Genomic DNA, 22,315 nt, shown 5'->3' on the forward strand with positions numbered 1-22,315 from the left:
TTTCCCACATTTTGAACAGCTTTGAACTCTGCGGCCTTTAAAACGGAGCGGCTAATACATTATTTTTTTTCATGCCGCCGAAAACATTTTGCCTCGTAACAGTAGACCAATAAAATTGATGAGTAGTTCACAGAGGTCCAATGAAATTGTACGATAAATCAAGCGCACTTTCACAATTAAATTATTGTAAATCAGTCATTTGTACTCACCCTCATCAACATGGAAAACACTCGAAGAAAAGCATTGTGCTGCCTTTATGGCAGTTATTTAGTTTATAATATTTTCGCTTAGTAATTCATTTTCTAGTTAAAGTTAGAAGAGTTTTAACTATATTTGTTTTCTGTACTACATCGCGGGATGCTATGACGTCACACCCGGTTTCGCCGCGTCTTGTGGGATACCAGTTTGCGATAAACGGGAAGGAGGGGGCATTAGACCCGAGCGAAACGCTGCTTTTAAATGCCGTTTGCGATAAACGGGAAGGAGGGGGTCGAGCGGCGGAGCGAAAACGCTGCTTTTAAGTTAAAGGCGATCAATAACTTTTCCTGGTAGGCTGCAGTATATATATTTTTTACCAGTAGTTAGGAGATATTGGAATGTTGTTCAGTAAAGAAGTATACACAACGTATATTTAAAAGTAGCCGCGTTACGGGCATGGTTCGAAAAAAAGCATTTGCAATATGTATTTGTTTTTGTTACCATATGGATTTAATTAAAAGTTAAAAAATCCTCACGTGTAATATCTTTCTGTGTAAATATCTCATATTACAACGTGGGACACCTGCGGCCGAAAATCCGGTGTGGCCTAAAATCCGGTGCGGCCTTTACAAGTAAAAAATTGATTTTATTTCTAAAATTAGAGCCAGCGGCTTTTAATCAGGTGCGCTCTGTAGTCCGGAATCTACGGTAGTTAGCTTCCATGACTTTGAGGCCAAGAGTGTCAGAGATTCACCATCCAAAATATTCCATCATGTTAATCACTTGTGTTTAACAATGAAAAAACTGTATGGATTTGTTCCTATTACTTCCCTCCTTCCACTGAGGTCAATTGTCATGTTAAGGTGGACATTTATTCAATCGGTGATCAGTAGGGATCTACCAACTTTTTGGTGATTTGGAAAGTATAATATTGAATTGGTTTAAAAACTTTAATGGAAATAATTATATATGTTGTTCTACATTGAACATTTCCACCATGTGTTATTGTGACTCCAGTTGAAGCTGATCATCAACATTGATATGACTGAACTGTTTTTTTAAGAAATGTTGTCATTTTACCCTCAGCTTCAACTCGCTTTGTGAAATGTGAAAAATGCCACCATTTCTTTGTGGTGCTATCTGAAGCAGACTCCAAGAAGAGTTTAAATAAAGAGCCAGAGTCGGCAGCTGAAGCTGTGAAGCTAGCTTTCCAACAGAAACCACCACCACCTCCAAAAAAGGTAAAATTTGCGTATGTGCTGCTGTGTAATTCTGAAGAGTGGGTTGGAATTTACTCCTTGATTTTGTTCTGCATCTTGCTACCTGAACAATATCGGGAAGAAATGGTTTTAAGTTACATTACCAAAGTGCCAAGTAGTAATTTGAAAAAATGAAGTTGAATTAAGTTTAAAAGAGATTATAGATGTAACACCTGCTCAACAGACTGGTATATGTCTAGGGGAAGAATTCCAGCCATTCTCTAACCCCACCTCCCATGTACGCAGGTGCTGTGAAAAACAATGCAGCGACGCACACACAATATCAAACTCACACCAGATATCGTTATAGAATATACTTTAAAGATTTTACTAGAACTAAAAGGTCACTAACAATACAGTATATGTGAAGGAAAATAAAATAAAATAAAAGGCGCCAAAACTTATCAGAGTTCAGTCAGTTTAGTGCACATCGTTGGAGCTCAACCATCGAACCACTCGACCCCTCGTTGCTTTCCGCCGACCTCCATGTCCTTGCACCTGGGACCACCCTGGTGGTCGACCGAGCAGTGCCGCTCACGTCCACCTTCCTTGGTGTCCTCTTCCCGAGTCCCTCAAAAGACCACAAAAACCCCCCAGCTCCCAGACCCACAAGACAAAATAACATTTCCCCATCGGTTAACAAATGAATACAATCCCGATATCAGCAAGTCTAAAGCTAAACGACTGCGAGAGAAAGCACTTACCATAACAAAGAAGCATTCCTACTCTTAACAAAACAAAGAAGCCATTTTAGTTAACATACACAGTACATTGTACATAGATAAGCAGCGATTTTTCAAATGTTATGTTTTTATTTACATAATAACATTGGTCAGATGTGACATTTCCTTTGCTGCATAGAATGATTGATTTATTTACAATGTGTCCTTTATTGAACAAAGTGATTGATTGTCATCCTTTGCAACATATTGATGCAGCTATAAAGAAGGCAAGACAATGGCTATATTTCATTAGGAGTTTGAGGAGATTTGGTTTATCAATTAAAACACTCAAACTTCTACAGGTGTACTGTGGAGAACATTCTGACTGGCTGCATCACTGTCTGGTATGGCAGAGGGGGGAGGCTACTGCACAACATCAAAATAAGTTGCAGAAACTTGTAAAATTAGTCAGCTCTATCTTGGGTACTAGCCTCTGTAGTATCCAAGACATCTTCAAGGAACAGTGCCTTAGGAAGATGGCGTGCACCATTAAGGATTCTCACCACCTAGGTCATGCCCTCTTCCCATTGTTACCGTCAGGAAGGAGGTAATGAGGCCTGAAGGCACACAGTGATTCAAAAACAGCTTTTTCCCCTCTGCCATCCAATTTCTAAACGGACATTGGACCCATGAACACTACCTCACTACTTTTTTATTTCTGTTATTTTGTTTTACTTATTTTAACTATTTAATATGTATTTAATGTAATTCAGATTTTTTTCTTTATATTTATCATGTATTTCATTGTACTGCTGCTGTAAAGTTAACAAATTTCATGACATGCTGGTGATTTTAAACCTGATTCTGATCTTTATCTTGCATATTCAATTGTGTATACTATAATTGCTTTCAATTTGATACAAAATTCTCCACCTAGATCTTCACCAAGATCTTATTTTAATTTTGTTTCAGATATATAGTTATCTCGACAAATATGTAGTTGGTCAGTCTTATGCTAAGAAAGTTCTTTCAGTTGCTGTGTATAACCATTACAAGCGCATTCACAATAATATTCCAACGGCTCTAAGACAGCAAACAGATGTGGAGAAGCAAGCCTCTCTAACACCTCGCGGTGAGTATTTATCATTTAGCTCAATACATTGATCGTTTTTGTAGTACATGGCTTGAATTGAATTTGAGCTTGTGTGGTGATATCCCTAATTTATTAGTAGCTTCCAAAGTTACTGGTATTGAAAAATAATTGTTCACATTTGCAGGTGAGTATTGGCTTTTGTATTCTATGCTTTTGAATGTGGGACAAAATTGGTACTAATACCATGCAGTGCTGTATTTATTACACAGTCCAGTAACTCAGGAGAACAGCTGAAGGCAGAATAATTGCCTAGAAAGGATGAAAATAATGGCTAAGTAAATTGAATGAAATTATAAATATTGAGAAGCATGGGAGCAGGCAAATACCCCACTGCCAAGAAAAGCCATGTAGCAGGAGACAATATAAAATAGAATAACTTGTGAATCTTGATTGTAATCTGCAGTTGTATGCATTCTTGTATGTGCGTAGAAATGCAAATGTACGGAATACATGCTTTGTTGATTCTGCATATGATATTGAAAGGGGTGATTTACCTTTTTAAACATAAATTTAGTTATGACATGAAGCACAGAATGTAATTTATTCGGGCATATTTCAAAATCTTCTATGAATGAAAACAGTATTTTATATCTCAATTACTTTTCTGTACATGTGTGTATATTTATTTATTGAAATACAGCAAGGAATTCGTCCTCCTGAGCCTTCAAGCCATGCCACCTAGTAATCCCCTGTTCTAATCCTAGCTTAACCACAGGACATTTATCCTGCCAACCCATACGTATTTGGACGTATGGGGAGAACATAAAAATTCTTGACGGGCAGCGTAGAGAATTGAACCCAGGTTGCCTGTACTGTAAAGCGTTGTGCTAACCACTACACTACCATGCTGCCCTTCTATACTGTATATGTATTGATACCATTTTTGACCTGTGATCAATCAATGTCAGTAGCAAAATCAGGCAGAATTGCTGGGCACATGAGAGAAAATGGGGTACCAAAGAAATAAGTCAGAGAATGCGGTTGATGAATTTGGTCCAAGAACGAGCATTATCTAGATAGGCTAAATGTTCTCCCATTCAAAACAAAATATGAGACTATTTCATGCATACTGAATTCCTGCTGACGAAGCTCAGCAATAACTGCACATCATTATCCATTACTGGTATGTTTTTGAAAGTATGGAGTTGTTTTTTTAATCCATTTTTATCAGCAGCATTGTTCTGTCAACTAAAGATGCTTAATCAAGTCATAATCATTCCAAGTAATTATATCTTGATTTTGGTAATGCAAATTCTGTGGAAGACCTTAATTAGGCTGCTGGGCGAGCTTCCAGATGGCCACGTGTTGTTGACCAATGCTTCTGGGACAAAAGTTGAGGGTCTCATCGACTCTGGCTAGATCGCCTGGGCAAGAGTGTCTGCAGTTGAAAGTCTGAAACACTGGATGCCCCATGTTACATCTGATGACGTGTCCCTGTGCATCCTCGTAATCAGTAACATTGCTGCGTAGTTCACAAATAAGGGTTATGTTATGATAGTTGGACGCACAACTATTGTAGAAAATGAAATCTTTTCCTATTAGATCCATGACTTTATCATCTGTGATATTAATAATTTTAGACATTCACAAGCTACTAAAATTGTTTAAAATACAATCTATTTTAGGCATCAATTTTCAGAATAATCCATAACGTGATCAGTTTGTTTATAATGTACAATTTCTTTTACTACTAATCCAATACCCTGATTATGATATGGACAGTAATGAGAGAGATTAAATCTCACTGTTTTTGGAATTTATTCTACAGTAAAGCTCCACGTATTTTTATATAAACAGAGTAGATGATGTATGTTTCATTATTCTTGAAAAAATCATTCCACACGGTTGAAGCTTGGTCCTCTCTGGAGTTTCCTTCTTTCTGTGAGCGCAACAGTGTGTATTTCTGTTGGAATTGTGCGTTGATACTCATCTTAGTTCCGTATTTATTCTTCTTTGAAATATAGTTAAGCACTTTTTAGCACTGAATCAAATGAGGAGATATTGGCAGATGCAAAAAGTTTGGTAACAAGGTAGGTTTTAAGAAGTGCCTTGAAGCAGTCATGTTATGTTTGTGATGTTCCAGATATGTGGTCAGGCACTCACCTTGGGTCATTCTCAGATTGTAAAAGGTCTGATTCTTTCTCAGCCGCATGTTCTGAAGAGACCTGGTTGATGGATGGGGAGCAAAGTTGGTGAATTTCTATTCATTTTGTTCTGATGTATCGACAGAAAGCAAAATTCTGTCTGCGATATTGTACTTGTGATTCTATTTCAAACAGTTGACCTATAAATTAATCATTCATGAATCAAGAATATAATTCAAGGTCAATGGTTTAATATTCAGTTAACCAGATTTCAGAGTTTGAAGTAGCATGCCAAATTTCTGCCTGTATTTCATATTTATCTTTGTTTATATTCTTAATCTTTGCCAAGAAGTATATCATTGAACCATCAAGGTTAAAACAAACAGTTGTTAATTTTATTTATGTTGTGCTATAATAAGAATATTTTTCTATGTATCATTTTGTGAAGTATTTTGTTATTATGCAGAACTTGGCAGGCAGGTTGGGCTGAATGTAAACGAGGGATGGAGGAAAAGTTTACAAAAAATTGTTCGTGCATCTTAAAAGAATTATAGAAGCTTGTCAAAGCATTCTTTCATGTTATCTGCTGCTGTGAAAGATTGTAGATTAATGTGTATATAAAACATTGTTTGCTATGTGCCAATTTCAAATCTTCAAAGTTTTATACTTCACTGCAGAATGACTACTCTCCCCAGAATATCAACCTTAGATGTTTATTAGCCTTGCCTACAGCCTTGAGTTGATGTGCACATTGTCCTTTTTAAAAAAAAAATGCTGCAACGTATGTGATGTAGGATTCTGTATGGCACTGTTAAGCGAGATTAATAGAACCTATCTCAGGAATGCAGAAAGATTGTCATTTGTTTCCAGGTCCCAATGTGTGCTTGACGGAGAGTGGGGGTGAGTCTGGGTAAGGGCTGTAGGGATACACGGAGAGAAATCTAGAAACGATGTTTTTCTATATACCTCTTTGTCTTTCTAACTGATAAATGTGAAAAATAATAGATCAACTATTCAGCATTCCGTTATCTCTCTGCGCAAATCCAAATTAAAAGATGTGATATGGCAATGATGCCTTTGACCTATGCACATGAGAATAATGCAGACGCTGCCTGAAGTAACCATGTGACTTTTGGCATGATTGTATAATGATTTCATTAACAATAGTTGATCAAAGATCATAGATCAAACTCTGTACTTAGTGTGAGAAAGTTCTGTGTATTTAGAGTGAGAAAGGTTTGTGTATTTAGTATGAGAAAGATTCGTAACTTGGATTGCAGTGATTGCAAATTTGTACTTTATTGGTCCTCTCGGCCTAATAATGTGGACATTACAAATAGCACAAGCCAGATAAATGATTTACAAGGTGCTGTTTTGTGAAAGGATCCAGTTGATTTTCAAGTTGACCAATTGGAGCTGACTTGCAGATTAGAGAAGTGGTGGAAAGATCAGGGTGTTAGATTTTGGTTGGAGATGTACTCTGTCCTGCATCACTGCAGTGAAAATGATAGTTGCTTTCTTTCCTGCTCTGGCAGTATTTCAGGATTTGACATTTGGAGGTAATTTTTGCAACAGAATTGCAGGAAACCCAATTCCAACATTTTAACAGTTTAAGTATGATATTGAAAGCTAAGATTTGTGGAAATAATGTAATCAACAGTAAAGGTGAATTAAGTGCAGTGGGATTTAGAATTGAAGTGTAAGGCCACTTAGCCCATTGAGTCCATTCCAAATCTTGAATGCTTTGTTTACATTTATTAAGTTTATTTTTATTAAATGAAAATAGCTTAATAATTCCATTGCCAGCCTCATCCTGCACCTTAAGACCATAAGACATGGATGCAGAATTAAGTCATTTGGCCCATTAAGTCTGCTCTGCCATTCAATTATAGCTAATTTATTTTTCCTCTCAAATCCATTCTCCTGTAACCTTTGATACCCTTGCTAATTAAGAATCTATCAACCTCTGACTTAAATATACCTAATGACTTTCCACCACAGCAGTCTGCAACAATGAATTCCACTGATTCATCAGCCTCTGGCTTAAGAAATTCATTCTTATTTTTGTTCCAAAGAGATGTCCAACTATTCTGAGACTGTGCCCTCTGGTCCTAGAGGGCATTGTTTGAAACATCCTCTGCATGTTCGCTCTATCTAGACCTTTCAATATTGGTAGGTTCCACTGAGATCCCCATTTCATTTTTCTAAACTCCAGGGCCATCAAATGTTGCTCAGACATTAATGCTTCCATTCCTGGCTAGGATCATTCTTGTAAACCTCTGGACCCTCTCCAATATCAGCACATTCTTAGATATGAGTACAAAACTGCTCACAGTGCTCACAGTGCTCCAAATCAACTGTGCTCCACGTTGATATTATCCTTTTGAAATAAATGCTAACATTGCATTTGTCTTCCTTAAAACTGACTCTAACTTCAGGTTAACCTTTAGGGAATCAGACAATAGGACTTCAAGTCGTTTTACCCTCCAGTTTCTGAACTCTCAGCCTTGGACCACCTGGAGAGTAGCAGTGCCTTTTGTCAGGCTTCTGTTTATTGATGACAGCACTGCATTGCACGCCATCATACCCTTTACTAATCAACAAGTTCCAAAACCTTGGCCTCTACCTCACTCTGCAACTAGATCCTTGACTCCCTCAGTCCACAGTCACTGCGGATTAGGAATAACATCTCCTCACTGACAATCAACACCGGCGCACCTCAATGGTGTGCGCTTAGCCCACTGCTCTACTTTCTCTACACCCGTGACTGCGTGGCTAGGCACAGCTCAAGAGCTATCTATAAATTTGCCAATGACACAACTACGGTTGGCAGAATTTCAGATGGTGATGAGGAGCTGTACAGGAGTGAGTTTGCTCAGTTGTTTGAGTCGTGTCGTAATATCTTTTTTCAACCACAACTCAGTAATGCCCATAACCTGTCAATTTCTGACTTATTTTGTATACCAAGTTCATTCAGATCTAACATCTGAATTCACCTGTATTCACTTACCCTTCTTTTCAGTTTTGTCTTCTTGTTGCCTGAAGTTAAATTCTTATCCCTTTCTAAACTTTTTTGTCTTAATCTTTATTTTGGAGACTTCAGTGACCTCTCCTTCCTTTTCCTTTATTTGTCTGCAAGTGACTCTCATTTTAAGTTATTTGTCCCGACAGGCACAATCTTAAGCTTATATTAATGTAATTAGTAAATTATTTAATTTTAAGAAGTAGAAAATTTACAGCTGACATGAATATTCAAGTGCAGGGCACTAGAATGCTTAGGAGCTATCATGAACTAGTGGAGTTTTTTTTCTGATTAATTTTTTTTAGGCTGTCTAACTTATTTGGAATAAATTAAGAGCATTTTTATGCAAATGAGTCCCACAAACTAAACACAATTTTTTTTAGAAATTCAGCCCAGTGAGTATCAGAAACCCATGCCATAAAGATAGTAAGGCTGGCTAGTGGCGTAGTGTTATCAGCACCGGACTTCGGAGCGAAGACTCCCAAGTTCAAATCCAGTTGGCTCCCCTGGCACGCTTCCCATCCGTGCTGGGTTGAGCATCGAGCTAGCAACTCGGCCTCGTAAAAACAAGAAAGCCTGTTTTTAAAAAAAACACCGTCACGACGGCGTCCCAGTGACTCACTGTGAGTTATGGGCTTTCTTTCTTCATAAGGATAGTAAGCATTCTTATGAATGACAAACAGTTATGTGTAATACTGTGTAAGATTAGCAAATTATTTATGTCAATAAGTTATAATATGTTCCATTCCCGTTGCCTGGTGAGAAAAAAAGTATTGTAATTTTTTTAGCCAAGTGATTCAGTTTCTATTTTATTATCTAAAAAGAAACAAATCAGTTGGTTTTCCACAAAATTTACAACATTTGGAGCAAATCCTAATTGTTTATTCAACATTTAGTGACTAAATAAGAAGAAACTATCAATGCATTCACAAAGAGCAATCATGCTAAATGCCTGCCCACAAATAGTCACATAATTTACAGCATTTATTAGGAGTTACTGAATGTAACACAAATCTCCATGTCATATAATATTCTCTTCTGATTTAGTTGCAAAATATACTTGTTATTTGTTATTGGAAAGTGTTCAAAGATATTAACTAAACACATATTTATCAAGATCTCACTGAGAAGAATAATTTTGTTTTAATGAATATAACAATTTATACTAATTGATAAACATTTCATTTCATAATTCAATTCATAAACATTTTCAATGCAGTGGTTTCTGGTTAATTGGGACGCATTGGGATACATTTTGGGCTGCCCAATTAGCTGAAGTTTCGTGGAACTAGTTTCGAAGGTTTAAAAAGACAAACTACCGTGTAACTTAGTAACAACAACTTGTGTATTTAAATGAAAGAACAAATTAGAGCACTACCAATGCTATTACAGTACTATAAAACTGTATTAGTTCCTAATAAGAACGTAAGAATTAAGAGCAGTAGTAGTCCATCTGGCCTGTTGAGCCTGCTCCACCATTCAATAAGATCATGGCTGATGTGGCCATGGACTCACCTCCACCTGCCTGCCTTTTCCCCATAATCCTTAATTTCCCTACTATGCAAAAATCTATCCAACCTTGTCTTAAATATAATTACTGAGATAGCCTCCGCTGCTTCATTGGGCAGAGAATTCCACAGGTTCACCACTCTCTGGGAAAAGTAGTTCCTCCTCAACTCCATTGTAAATCTACTCCCCTGAATCTTGAGGCTATGTCCCCCAGTTCTAGTCTCACCAACCAGTGGAAACAACTTTCCTGCCTCTTATCTATCCCTTTCATAATTTTATATGTTTCTATAAGATCTTCTCTCATTCTTCTGATTTCCAGCGAGTACGTCCCAGGCAACTCAATCTCTTCTCATAGACTAACCCACTCATCTCTGGAATCAATCTGGTGAACCTCCTCTGCACTGCCTCCAAAGCCAGTAGATACCTCAAGTAAGGAGATCAGAACTGCATGCAGTCCGCTAGGTGTGCCCTCACCAGTACCCTGTACAGTTGCTGCATAACATCCCTGCTTTTAATATCAATCTCTCTAGCAATGAAGGCCAACATTCCATTTGCTTTCTGCACCTGCAAACCAATCTTTTGTAATTCATGCAAAGCACTCCCAAGTCCCTCTGCACAGCAGCATGCTGCAATTTTTTTTGCCATTTAAGTAATAATCTGCTCTTTAATTTTTCCTTCCAAAGTGGATGGCCTCGCATTTACCAACATTGTACTCCATCTGCCAGACCCTTGCCCACTCACTTAACCTACCTATATCTCTCTGCAGAATCTCTATATCTTGGCACAATTTGTTCTTCCACTCCATTTAGTATCATCAGCAAACTTGGATACGCTACACTCAGTACCCTTTTCCAGATTGTTAATGCATACTGTGAACTGTTGTAGGCGAACCCCGAACCCTGCTGCACACCAGTCACTCCTGATTGCCAACCAGAGTAACACCCATGTATCCCAACTCTCTGCTTTCTATTAGTCAACCAATCCTCTATCCATGTTAATATATCACCCCCAACTCTATGCATCATTATCTTATGGATGACTTATCTTATGGATAAGTCTTTTATGTGGTACCTTTTCAAACGCCTTCTGGAAATCCAAGTAAATAACGTCCATCTGTTCACCTCTATCCACTGTGCTCATTATTGATGGAGGAACTCACCCAGTGTATCTGTACACTGCCATGTTCTTTTGATTGACTGTAAATAAGGAAAATCAGTGCAGCTAGTGGACTGCCTTTGTACAATGTTTTGGATGACTACATCTCCAAATTATAATTTTCATTGTAACATTCAAGTTGATTGTTGATACTTTCACATTCTTCATAGTTCTTGTTGAAGTGGTGAAGTTGTTTCTTTCACTCCTAGACGTTTATGGTATCTCCAAGCTTAAATGCTCGAAACTGCAGCGAGTAAAACAGATCTGTCTTGTCTTGCTTACTATCAGTGACAAAAAAGCACTGCTTTTTGAACGCAAATATAAGCAACTGATGTCATTTAAAAACTGTTGACTCTCAGTATGGTGTGGTGTCTTATAGCCACACAAGTGTACGCAGCTGACGCTAGTAGAAACTGATTGGCAGAGGTCTCCTATTCCAATTAAGCAGCAGAGTGTCCCAAACAAATGAAGGGAATCCTGGCTATTTTCTTGATTAGTTCTTTAAGACTTGTCCCAAAAAAACAGCTGCCTTGGTTAACCGATGGCTTAATGAACTGAAATCCACTGTATTTGATTATCAAACATAGTGATCATTATGTTTGATATACATTCAAGGTGTAGCCAACTTTGTTAATATCAGCAAAATTACAACTAAAAAAATGTGACAAATTGCCTTATTTCTGCAAGAACATGAGCTGCATTTTCTTTTACAATATATTTCAATTTTAATGTTAATTTCAAAATGTTTAAATTCATAGTTGTGAACTTTTGGGCTTTGCTGCTCTCCTATTTCTTAACCATTGATTCACCTGGAGCTTTGCTCTTTGTTCATGGAAAGTTGAATTTGGTAAATCATCTTTTTCTGTGCCAATGTTCTTGGAATATACATCATGCAAATTTTTTTTGTGGCTTATGATCTCAGCAGCTTTCCGTATTTATTTCAAAGATGTAATAAGATGCAATATATTTCATTAACTGTGTTAGAAGGTTAACTTTTAAAGTACTAGATAGATTTATCAATTTGAAGGGAAACTTGAGGGTAGGTTGGGAGTATTCAGTATTCAGGTGAGCTTTTTAGCTTTGTTTCAGGTGATCCCTGGTGATCCTTAGTTTCCTTAGATCCCTGGTTTCCTTGTGATCCTTAGGATCAGTCTGGGAGAAAGAAATCCAGAAAACCATTCAGCTTTCATTTGTAGATATAGAAATCTATTGCATCCTGTGGGAATGTCAGAAAGATGCCACTTGTTTGCCATTTTCACATTAGTTTGAGGCCCAAGTTATCCACTCTCATGAGCAATTTACATATATAAAATAGCTGATGTCATATTCTGAATGGTAAACTTCTCTACTTATTCTAAATTGTGTTTGCTTTACTTATCCTTGCTATGATTTGATTCGGCACGTTTAATGCTATTTGTGTTCATCTTGTCTTTAGTTGTGCTACATACTACATACTTCTAACTTTCTTTTCAGTGTGTAATGTCTTGCCTTTGTTGTGCCTCATCTACTAATTATCTCATTTAAAGATGATTAATTTTGAGGATATTCTGGTTAAATATTGTACAGATTTGAAATTGGTAAGAAAAGAAATAAAGAGCAAATGTTTTGAAGAAAGTCACAGCAATCTTTTACTTTATGTGGACATGAATTCCAGTCTTATAGGAATTTATCAAGACTTTAGTGAAATGAAAAGCATTGAAATTTTGCTTTTTAAGGTTTATTTTAAGCCCATATTTATTGGAGGGAACCTAAATGAAAACAACAAATTGATAAGGAATTTTTTTTGAAGAACTTGTTGATAATTATTTAGTTGAGGAACTTAGCATTAGAAAGATTCATGTTATCAAGGATGAGAAATAAAAACTTAGAGTATATTTTTTCATATGTTCAGGATGAAAATGTAAAAGTTCAACAGGCAGAAATAAAAATGCTTCCTTTTATTGAAGGCAATTGGTGTAGGAAGGTAGGACATCTTACTGAAGCTATAGGGATGGACATGGATGGAAGATTGAGTAGCCAGCAGGGAACAGAATGGGCATAAATTGTTGTTTTGTTGCTTGGTCATTAATATGCTGCAGCGATTGGTGCTGGGATCTCAGTTACCAAAGGTTTGATTACTAAATTTTCCAGTAATGCAGTGATAAAGTTGTGAAGAAGAAATGGGGAAGCTGCAAACTCATGTAGTCAGATTAAGTAAAAAGGCAAATGGAATATGACGTGAAAAAATGGGAAGTTGCCCACTTGGCAGAGAAAAAAAATGAAGTAGTGTTTTGTTAAAATGCTAAATGTTAAAAGTTTGAGTCAGACATCCCTTTAGAATAGAGATGAAGAAATTCTTTAGCCAGAGGATGGTGAATCTGTGGAATACATTGCCACTGACGGCTGCAGAGGCCAAATTTCAAGGTTGACATGTTCTTAATTAGTAGGAGCTGTAAGACATGGGAGTTGAATTAGGTCACTCGGCCCATACTCTGCTCTGCCATTTCGTCACCCTGATCCAATTTTCCTCTCAGCTCCAATCTCCTGTCTTCTCCTCATAACCATTCGTGCCCTGACTAATCAAGAAACTATCAATCTTAGCCTTAAGTACACTCAATAACCAGGCCTCCATAACTGCCTGTGGCAATGAAGTCCACAGATTCACCACACTCTGGCTAAAGAAATTCCTCTTCATCTCCTTTCTAAATGACATCCCTCTATTCTGAGGTGGTGCCCTCTGGTACCAGACTTCCTTACCAGAGGAAACATCCTCCACATCCACTCCATCAAGACCTTTCTATATTCAATAGGTTTCAATCCCTTTTAAATTCCAGCAAATACTGGCCCAAAGCCATCAAAAGTTCCTCATATGATAACCCTTTCATTCCCAGAATCAGTTTATGAACCTCCTTTGAACCCTCTCCAATGTCAGCACAGCCTTTCTTAGATAAGAGACCCAAACTGTCCACAATGCTCCAAGTGAGGCCTCACCAATGTCTTATAAAGCTTCAGCATTACATCCTTGTTTTCATATTCTAGATCCCTCAAAATGAATGTTAATATTACATTTGCATTCCTCACCACCAGCTCAACCTGCAAATTAACCTTTATGGAATCCTGCATGAGGACTCCCAAGTCCCTTTGCACCTAGGACTTCCGAAATTTTTGAAACTTGTCTACGGTTTTATTCCTTCTACCAAAGCGCTTGACCATACACCTCCCGACACTGTTCCATCTGCCAGATGCATTTGGTTGCTCTGCTGCATGTTCACAAGATTACAAGTATATCAAGTTATTAGAAAAAATTACGCTGTTATTGTTCAGTGAACTGATTACAAAAGAAGGAAGTTTGTTCTTCAGTTAAATGATGAAACCACATCTGAACTACATGGTAGAGCATTTGCTTATTTAAAGATGGATTTTAACGTGTTGAAAGCAGTTCCATTAAGGTTTGTTGGACTGCTCACTGGAATGGCGGATTGCCTTAGGAAGACGAGATTGACACAACCAGGCTCTTATTCATTGCAGTTCAAAAGGGAGAAAGATGACTTGATTGATGTATATGACATCCTAAGACAATGACAGCTTAATATGTTGAGAAGTTGTCTCCATTTGTGGGAGAATTGGTCACTTTTTATAAATAAAGTGTTGCCCATTTGAGACAGACAAAGCATTCTTTTTTTAATTTTTTTTTTATTAGTTTTTCAAAACATTTTACAAAATTAAAAACCCCAAATCCCAATGAGGAGCATTAATACAGAGCAAGGTTAAGCGTACAATATCAATATGCTACAGAGGAAGAGAATTTAACAAAAAAGCACCTAAATTAAAGACAAGTGAGCTTAGTGTCCTCCCCAAACCCCACAACACAAGAAAAAAAAACAACAATTCCAGACCAACCACCACACAATATAGAGAGTATAAGTCCGGACAGTCAAACTCCCAGACTGTGAATACGCTTAGCAACAGAGGATAATAATGCCTACTACCAGAAAAGAAAGGTAGCTGAAAGCAAGGGACCGAAAAGAAAAAAAAACCCTAGTCAAGAGGAAGGTTATGAAAGTACTCGATAAAAGGCCCCCAGATCTTATGGAACTTTAAATCCGAATTGAGAACTGAATAATGAACGAATATGAGTTTCTTGGAGGAAAGCAATGTCAGCTTTGAGTTGTTTAATATGTGAGAATACCTTCCTCCTTTTAACAGGGTGGTTCAGTCCCTTTACATTCCAGCTCACAAATTTAAGTGCACTGGCCATTATCAATTACTAATGCATAAAAGGCAGTAGGCATATAAAAAATCAAGCGGTACAATAGCAGTCTGGGAGCAGAGATGTAAACATAGATTCGTAAGGTCAAAATATAAACATGTCCTAACCAATAAAGAAATGTTGGAACTGGAAAACCCATCCCACCCACACAACCCAAAACTAGACGGCTACCAAAACAAGTAGCTAGCTCTACCAAAGAAATTAACCCAAATACAACTTCCAGATCTGTGTCATTGACAGCAGTTCCGTATAAATGCTATAACAAACAGTAACTAGTTTATGCACTAGGAAACATAACTACAGATTAGAACACCTTCTGCCGAGATATACAACTTAATACAGAGAAAATCGGAAGAAAACCAAAACTAATCTACCCGCGAAATATTATAGAAGGATAAAGTAAGAGAAAGGGAAAAAAAAGGTAAGAAGGAAAAAGAAAAAAAAGAGGAAGGGGAAAATTGTAAATTCAAGACGAGTATTTATCAACCGTTTACCGAGAAGGGAGAAAAAAAACATTCAGAGAATGGAAAAAAAAGGGGGTGAAGAAAAGAAAAAGATAAAATAGATAAGTATTTAAAACAGAGGAAAAATAAATCAGCAGTTGAACTGTGAACCGACAAACAGGGAGACCTTCACTAAAGACTTCAAACCTCCAAAACAAGTTAGATTTAGTTGTAGAACTCTGTAGGTAAAGTTATACAGAGGTGAAAATAGATTACACACACACCAAATCCCGGGAGAGATTGTCAACAGCCTTTAGAGTTTCAGTGAATAATGTCTGAGTGATTCAAGTGAATTCCGAGTCCAGAGAAAGTAATTTTACTACGAGTACTTATCCACCATTTTAGGAGGTCCGATCAGATTCCGAAGATGACTGGATAGCCGGAAGACTTGCCACAAACGCTTCGGCTTCCCTCGCTGATTTGAACCACTTGAATTCCCCGGTATTAAACTTGATTCTTAGGTCAGCAAGATTACGAAAGGAAGGTTTGAAACCACGATCAAAAAGTACTTTCATTACGCCTTTATACTCAGCGCGCATCTTTAAAGTCTGGGGTGCAAAATCTTCTACAAAGCGAATGGTTGTATCCTGGAAAGAAAAAGAGCCTCTGCGACGTGTCTCCACAATCAGACTGTGTTTTACCTGGTATTGATGGAAACACAAGACTACTGGTCGTGGACGGGATCCCAGAATTCCGGGAGGGACGTTAACTCTGTGTGCCCGTTCGAGCTCGGGCGGGTTTGGAAGCAGATCCTTCCCGAATATCTCACAGAGAAACTCGGCGAAAAACTTCACGGTTGACCCCTTCTCAGTTGCCTCTGGTAATCCCAGAATTCTGATGTTGCAGCGTCTGCTGCGATTTTCGAGATCCACCATTTTGGAAAGAAGTTTATTAGATTTTTCCTCTAAGCTGGAACAGAGAGTCTCCAAGTATCGAACCCGACTTTCTAAAGCTTCAGAAGTCGAATCGATGCGAGATAAGTGTTCAGCATGTTTGTCCACTTTATCGTTGATCCGATCCAGTTTGTCTTCTAACTGTTTGAAAGCGGTTTTAATTTCCTTTAAGATTTCGTCTCGGAGATTTGCAAGCGCCTCCATCGAAGGCGTAGTTTCTTTTCTCCCGGATTTAGAACTCTTGCTAGACATTGTAGGTTAGATATATTCACAGGCAAGTAAGAGATACCGAAATAATTCCTATCTAAGCTTTATAAAATGGAGACATTTAGTGCAAAGGTAGCGACAGTAACGGAGCAGAAGTTCGGAGCAGCTAAACAATCGCCATCTTACCGGAAGTCCTCAGACAAAGCATTCTTTTTGCCTCAGTGTGACAAGTCTTTAGAATTTCTCCAAGGTATTGGAAACCATGTTTCTGAATATTTTTAAGGCAGATACAGATGGCGTCTGCCTTAAAACAGAGTGGCGACTTGCTTTTGGGGGTTGATTGAATTGGAAACCATCACCTTATAGAATGTCAGAGCAGAGTTTAAAACTGAGTATCTCACTTCTGTCGATTCATATGTTTGCTTATACCCACGATCCTGAGAAGGATGGATTCCAGGTTGTTTCTCTGGTGAAGCTGGGCATTATTTGAGATTGAAAGATTGACTACCTTATACTTGTATATAGAGAAATCTCTTTATCTGGCTGGCTATAATAAATTTTTTTGGATTCTTGGCCTTTATGCCTTAACTGCTCAGCCACTGAGAATGTTTAAGTCTAAACCTGATAGATTTTTGGAAATTGGAAGATGTGAGGATCAGGTAGCAGAGCAGACAAGCCATAGAGTGTGTCTTTGGTTGGTGGAGTAGGCCCAAGGAGTCATATGGCTTACTGCTTCTTTTTCCTTTTTCATGAAGTACAATATTAACTGATGTCTGTTTGTAGTACACAGTATTTGCAAAAGATTTTTGGGTTATATTTTTGATTTAAGGTAGTTTTTGCCTGTCACTGAATTATAATGGAAATCAATGCTGTCATCTATTCAAATATCAATTTTGTATCAGTCTCAACTCGTATGCATTATTTACATCCCATTTCAGTTGGGGATATATTTGTCAGAGCTAAAAATTAGTATGTTAATTGTATAAGGGTTGTGGTCTTTATAAAGAAGCAGTATGCAACAGATCTATTTATTAAATGTGCAGATTGACAATTCATCAATGCCTGTTGCTGCCTTTAGTTAGATCGCTCTTTGATATTATTTCTAACCTTTCTCTAGAGTTAGAAATCCGAAGACGAGAGGATGAGTACAGATTTTCAAGTAAGTTGACTCCATCTTCTCACCTGTGCCCTTTTTTTTTGGTTTTTCTTTTTTTGTTGTTGAAAACAGCCTGATTATTAACTGAATTGTGTATCCAGCCACACAGTCTAAAATTTGTGGTCTTAAAAATGGACACAGGTGATGATCTAGGAAACAGAATAAATAAAAAGTGAAATTGCAAACCTAGTTGAAATTTTTGAAACTTAGTGAAATTTTTTGATTCGGTGTCTGAAATCCATTGCAATTGTCTATGCTTTGAAACTGACTTCCTTATTTTTTACGGCAGCATTTCTTAACTGTCATGTTCCAAATCTCCTGAAACAGAAGCATAATTCATAAGTTAAAATTGCTTGTATCATGAATTGAAGATCAGTTTGAGAAGTACCAGCTTATTTTTCCCAGGATATAAACAGTGCTGATCAAAAATTAATCTGGTAGATGTCTCATTGTAGTAAACCCCAGGTTTAATTGCAAAGATAGCATTTCATGATGCTCCAAATTTATTCTGTAAATTGATTAAACAAGTGTAGTATTTGGGAACCCACGAGGAGAAATATTTATATATAATCCTTTATAGAATGTAATTTTGCAAGTTTGAATCCTTCCAAAAAAAAATTTTTTTACCCAGTGGGTTATATCTGTTACTGTTTATTCATCCATTCATTAAGATTATTATTTGAATGACAATTTGATATCCACTTTTGATAACCCCACAGATCTGCAGCATTGTGTGTTTTGTGTCTATCTGTACTTATGTTTGGAAGCATGAGATAAACAGTGCTTCATTATTGTGCTATGCCAGGGGTTCCCAACCTGGGATTCACGGACCCCTTGGCTAATGGCATAAAAATGGTTGGGACCCCCTGTGCTATGCTTTTTACCCATTAAAATGCTTGCTGCATGTTTTAGAAACTAGCTTGGTTTACGAACAATAGCAGTAAATTATTTTGATAATGACCACTTTGCTGCATGTATAATACAAATTCTAGGCAAGCAGGAGAGGGAAACCAGAGATTCATGAGCCAGTACTCATTGGAGGATCAGTGGTGGAGAGGGTCAGTAACTTCAAGTTCCTGGTTGTCACTATCTCAGGACCTGTCCTGGATCCATCATGGAATTATTATTGCAAAGAAAGCATGACAGCACCTCTAACTTCCTCGGGAGTCTGCAGAGATTAGGCTTGTTATCAAAAACCTTGGCAAACTTCTTTAGTTGTGTGGTGGAAAGTGTTCTTTACAGGGGAACACCAAAGCCTTTGGGTGGAAAATCCTACAAAATGGAGTGGATTTGGCCCAGTACTTCATGGGTAAAGCCCTCACAACTGTTGAGCACATCTGCATGAAATGTTGCCGTAGAAAAGCAGCATCCATTATCAATGGTCCTCAGTGCCCAGGCCATGCTCTTTTCTCAAGGCTGCCATCAGGTAGAAGGTACAAGGACTCAGGACTCACACCAGCAGGTTCAAGAACAGTTACTACCCCTCAACCATCAGGCTCTGGAACAAAAGGGGATAACTATTCTCATTCTATTTCTGGTGTTCCCACAAACTATGGTCTCACTTTAAGGATTCTTTATCTTGTTACTTCATGCTCTCATTATTTATTGCTATTTATTTATATTTGCATAGTTTGCTGTTCATTGGTTCTGTTTAGTTACTGTTCTACAGATTTGCTGGTATGCCAGTAGGAAAAGGAGACTCGGGGTTGCATGTGGTGACATGTATGTATTCTGATAATAAGTTTGAACTTTATTCCTCCATGACAAGGACTTCAACAGTCCTAACTGGTAACATGCCTGTAACTTGTATAACATGGAAAGTAGGACCAGGAGTGGACCATTCAGCCTTTCATCCCTGCTGTCCCATTCAATGTGACATTAATTGGTCATCTATTTCAGTACCCTGTTCCATTTGCTCTCCATAGCGTCATAACTTTAGCCACAAGCAACGTACTTGTGCCCTTCCTAAATACACGAGGCTCTGCAGATGCTGGAAACCCAGAGCAACACACACAAAATGCTGGAGGAGCTCAGCAGGTCAGACAGCCTTTATTTACGGGAATGACCAGTCAGCATTTCTGGCCCAATGAAAGGTCTCGGCCTGAAACATCAGCTGTTTATTCCCTTCCATAGATACTGCTGAGTTCCCCCAGTGTTTTGAATTCTTGAATATGTTTAAGGACTGACTTCCTCCATTGTCAGTGATAGTAAATTCCAGGGGATAGTGGAGGCCAGGTCATTAAATATATATTCATCAATTCTTGAGTGAAGAGATTTTCCTGATTTTCCCTTTTCCTGTACCTTGAGGCTGGGACCTCTGATTCAGGATCGTCTCACCATTGGGAACATACTTCCCGGTTTCTAGTCCATTTTGTCTTGATTGAATTATGTAGGAATATTGGCATAAACAACCCAACCTTTCTCTGTATCATTAGTAAATCTTAATTGTACTTCCTCGATGGTGAGAACTTTTCTTCAGATAAAGGGACTGTGAAACAGACTGCAAACTATCAGGTGGACTTGATATCTCACTAAGGCTTTCTATGGCTGCAGTAAACTGTCTTTGCTTTTATACTCCAATCCTCTGCAATGAAAGCCCCCTGACTGCTTGCTACACCTGAACACCTTGTTTGCAGTGACTTGTGTATAAAGACATCCAGGTTCGTTGCACCTTCCATATCCCCATTCTATAACCTTCTGTGCAGAGCTCTGAGCTGTTTCTTCAAAACTTATTCAAAGTGATATATATCATTCAGTATCTCAGAAATCTCATTAGTGTTCAAGTGAAACTTTAAGGAATGGCAGTGAACCTGATTTGAATTTACAATCTTTAGGTCAATTTTTGTATTAAAAATGCAGTAGGATTCACTAATCATTATCAAGGACAACATGCAGCTGTACACCCTCTCTACAAGGTTGTGATTACAGCAACATCACAGAGTTGTTAACAGATAAACTGATTGATGCCTGTTGGAGCTTTCAATTTCAGTTCCAACATAAAGTCTGTACAGCAAACCAGCTTCTCACCCTGTTTCTAGCTTAAAAAAATATTTACCCCAGAGAGCATTGCCACCCTGTATTACTACTTTCCAGTACCAAAATCCAAATGTGAAATGCTGAATCAAGATTCCTAGATTATTGCAACCACTGAGAAATCTAACACCAAGTACAATTTTTCCAGTCTTCTGTCAGCAGCTGCCAGAGTGAAATTTATAACTTGCATTTGTTGAATGTTGTGACGACGTCTAACTGTATGATAGATAATGCCCCATCTGTTTTGCTTTAAATTAGTGATTTTTGATGCGTGTTTAAAATATTTTCCTCCCATTGAAAAATGTTTTGCATAACATTTTTGAACTATATCACAATGACTGAATAACTTGTTTGGACATGCATGTCGGAATCAGAATCAGGTTTAATATCACTGAAGTCATGAAATTTTCTTTTTTACACATATACTCTCCCCCCCCCAAACAGGAGTGCCTTATAATGGTTTGATATCTGAGGCAGATATATATTTTGAAATAAGCATATTCTTTTATAATACTTAATTAAGTTTTTATAAGTACTGTTTACTCTTCATTTTTGTTGGCTTGTAAATCAACCCAACATTCAATCATTGCACTTGCCATCTGAGTATATTTGAAATGTGAGGTGATCCATACCTCACAATTTTCCCTTTTTTGCCTCATTTATTTTATTTTTAATGTATTTCTTATTGTAATTTATAACCTTTTATGTATTGCACTGTACTGCTGCCACAAAACAACACATTTCATGGCAAATGTTAGTGATAATAAATCTGATTCTGATTAAAGGAAAGCACTGCTTTCAGATGTTTTTTTTGCCAAGTGAATGTGATTCCTGTTGCACTCACAAATATAGGAAGTATCTCTCTTGCTCTCATTTTTTAATAAAAGGCTTTTCAAACTTTGGTGCTATTGCTTGTCATCTTCTCACAAGGCACATTGAGTGACTTTCTCCTCTGGAGACATTGTAAATGCAAGGTATTGATGCATTTAAGGGCGAAGATGACTCCTAGAATTGATCATTCATCTTTAGAAGTGTAACCTATTTCTGTTTACCAGGACTCAACTTCTGCTCTGGCGCATTATTTTGAGTTTCACTTTGGCTTTGCTATAAATAGCTATCAGTTTGTACTTAGCAAATCTATGTGTGTAAAAGATGTATTGTGAATGACACCTTTCAGTTTGTTGTAATAAACATACAAAACAAAACCAGAAAATGCTGCAAATACTTAACAG

The 22,315-nt window shown here is 37.6% G+C and overlaps 1 protein-coding gene across 3 annotated transcripts in view; it reads left to right on the forward strand.

The window, feature by feature from the left end:
- clpxa (caseinolytic mitochondrial matrix peptidase chaperone subunit Xa) overlaps positions 1-22,315 on the forward strand; it is a 55,324-nt gene that overhangs the window by 13,529 nt on the left and 19,480 nt on the right. For 2 of the 3 annotated variants that reach the window (XM_073033173.1, XM_073033175.1), the window contains exons 4-6: positions 1,285-1,439; positions 3,092-3,251; positions 18,012-18,053. In XM_073033173.1, the coding sequence (XP_072889274.1) occupies positions 1,285-1,439; positions 3,092-3,251; positions 18,012-18,053 (357 nt within the window). The remainder of the gene's footprint in view (positions 1-1,284; positions 1,440-3,091; positions 3,252-18,011; positions 18,054-22,315) is intronic. The other variant, XM_073033174.1, reaches the window with a different exon arrangement.

This window comes from Hemitrygon akajei, chromosome 30 (assembly GCF_048418815.1).
Source record: "Hemitrygon akajei chromosome 30, sHemAka1.3, whole genome shotgun sequence".
Lineage (NCBI taxonomy): Eukaryota > Metazoa > Chordata > Chondrichthyes > Myliobatiformes > Dasyatidae > Hemitrygon > Hemitrygon akajei.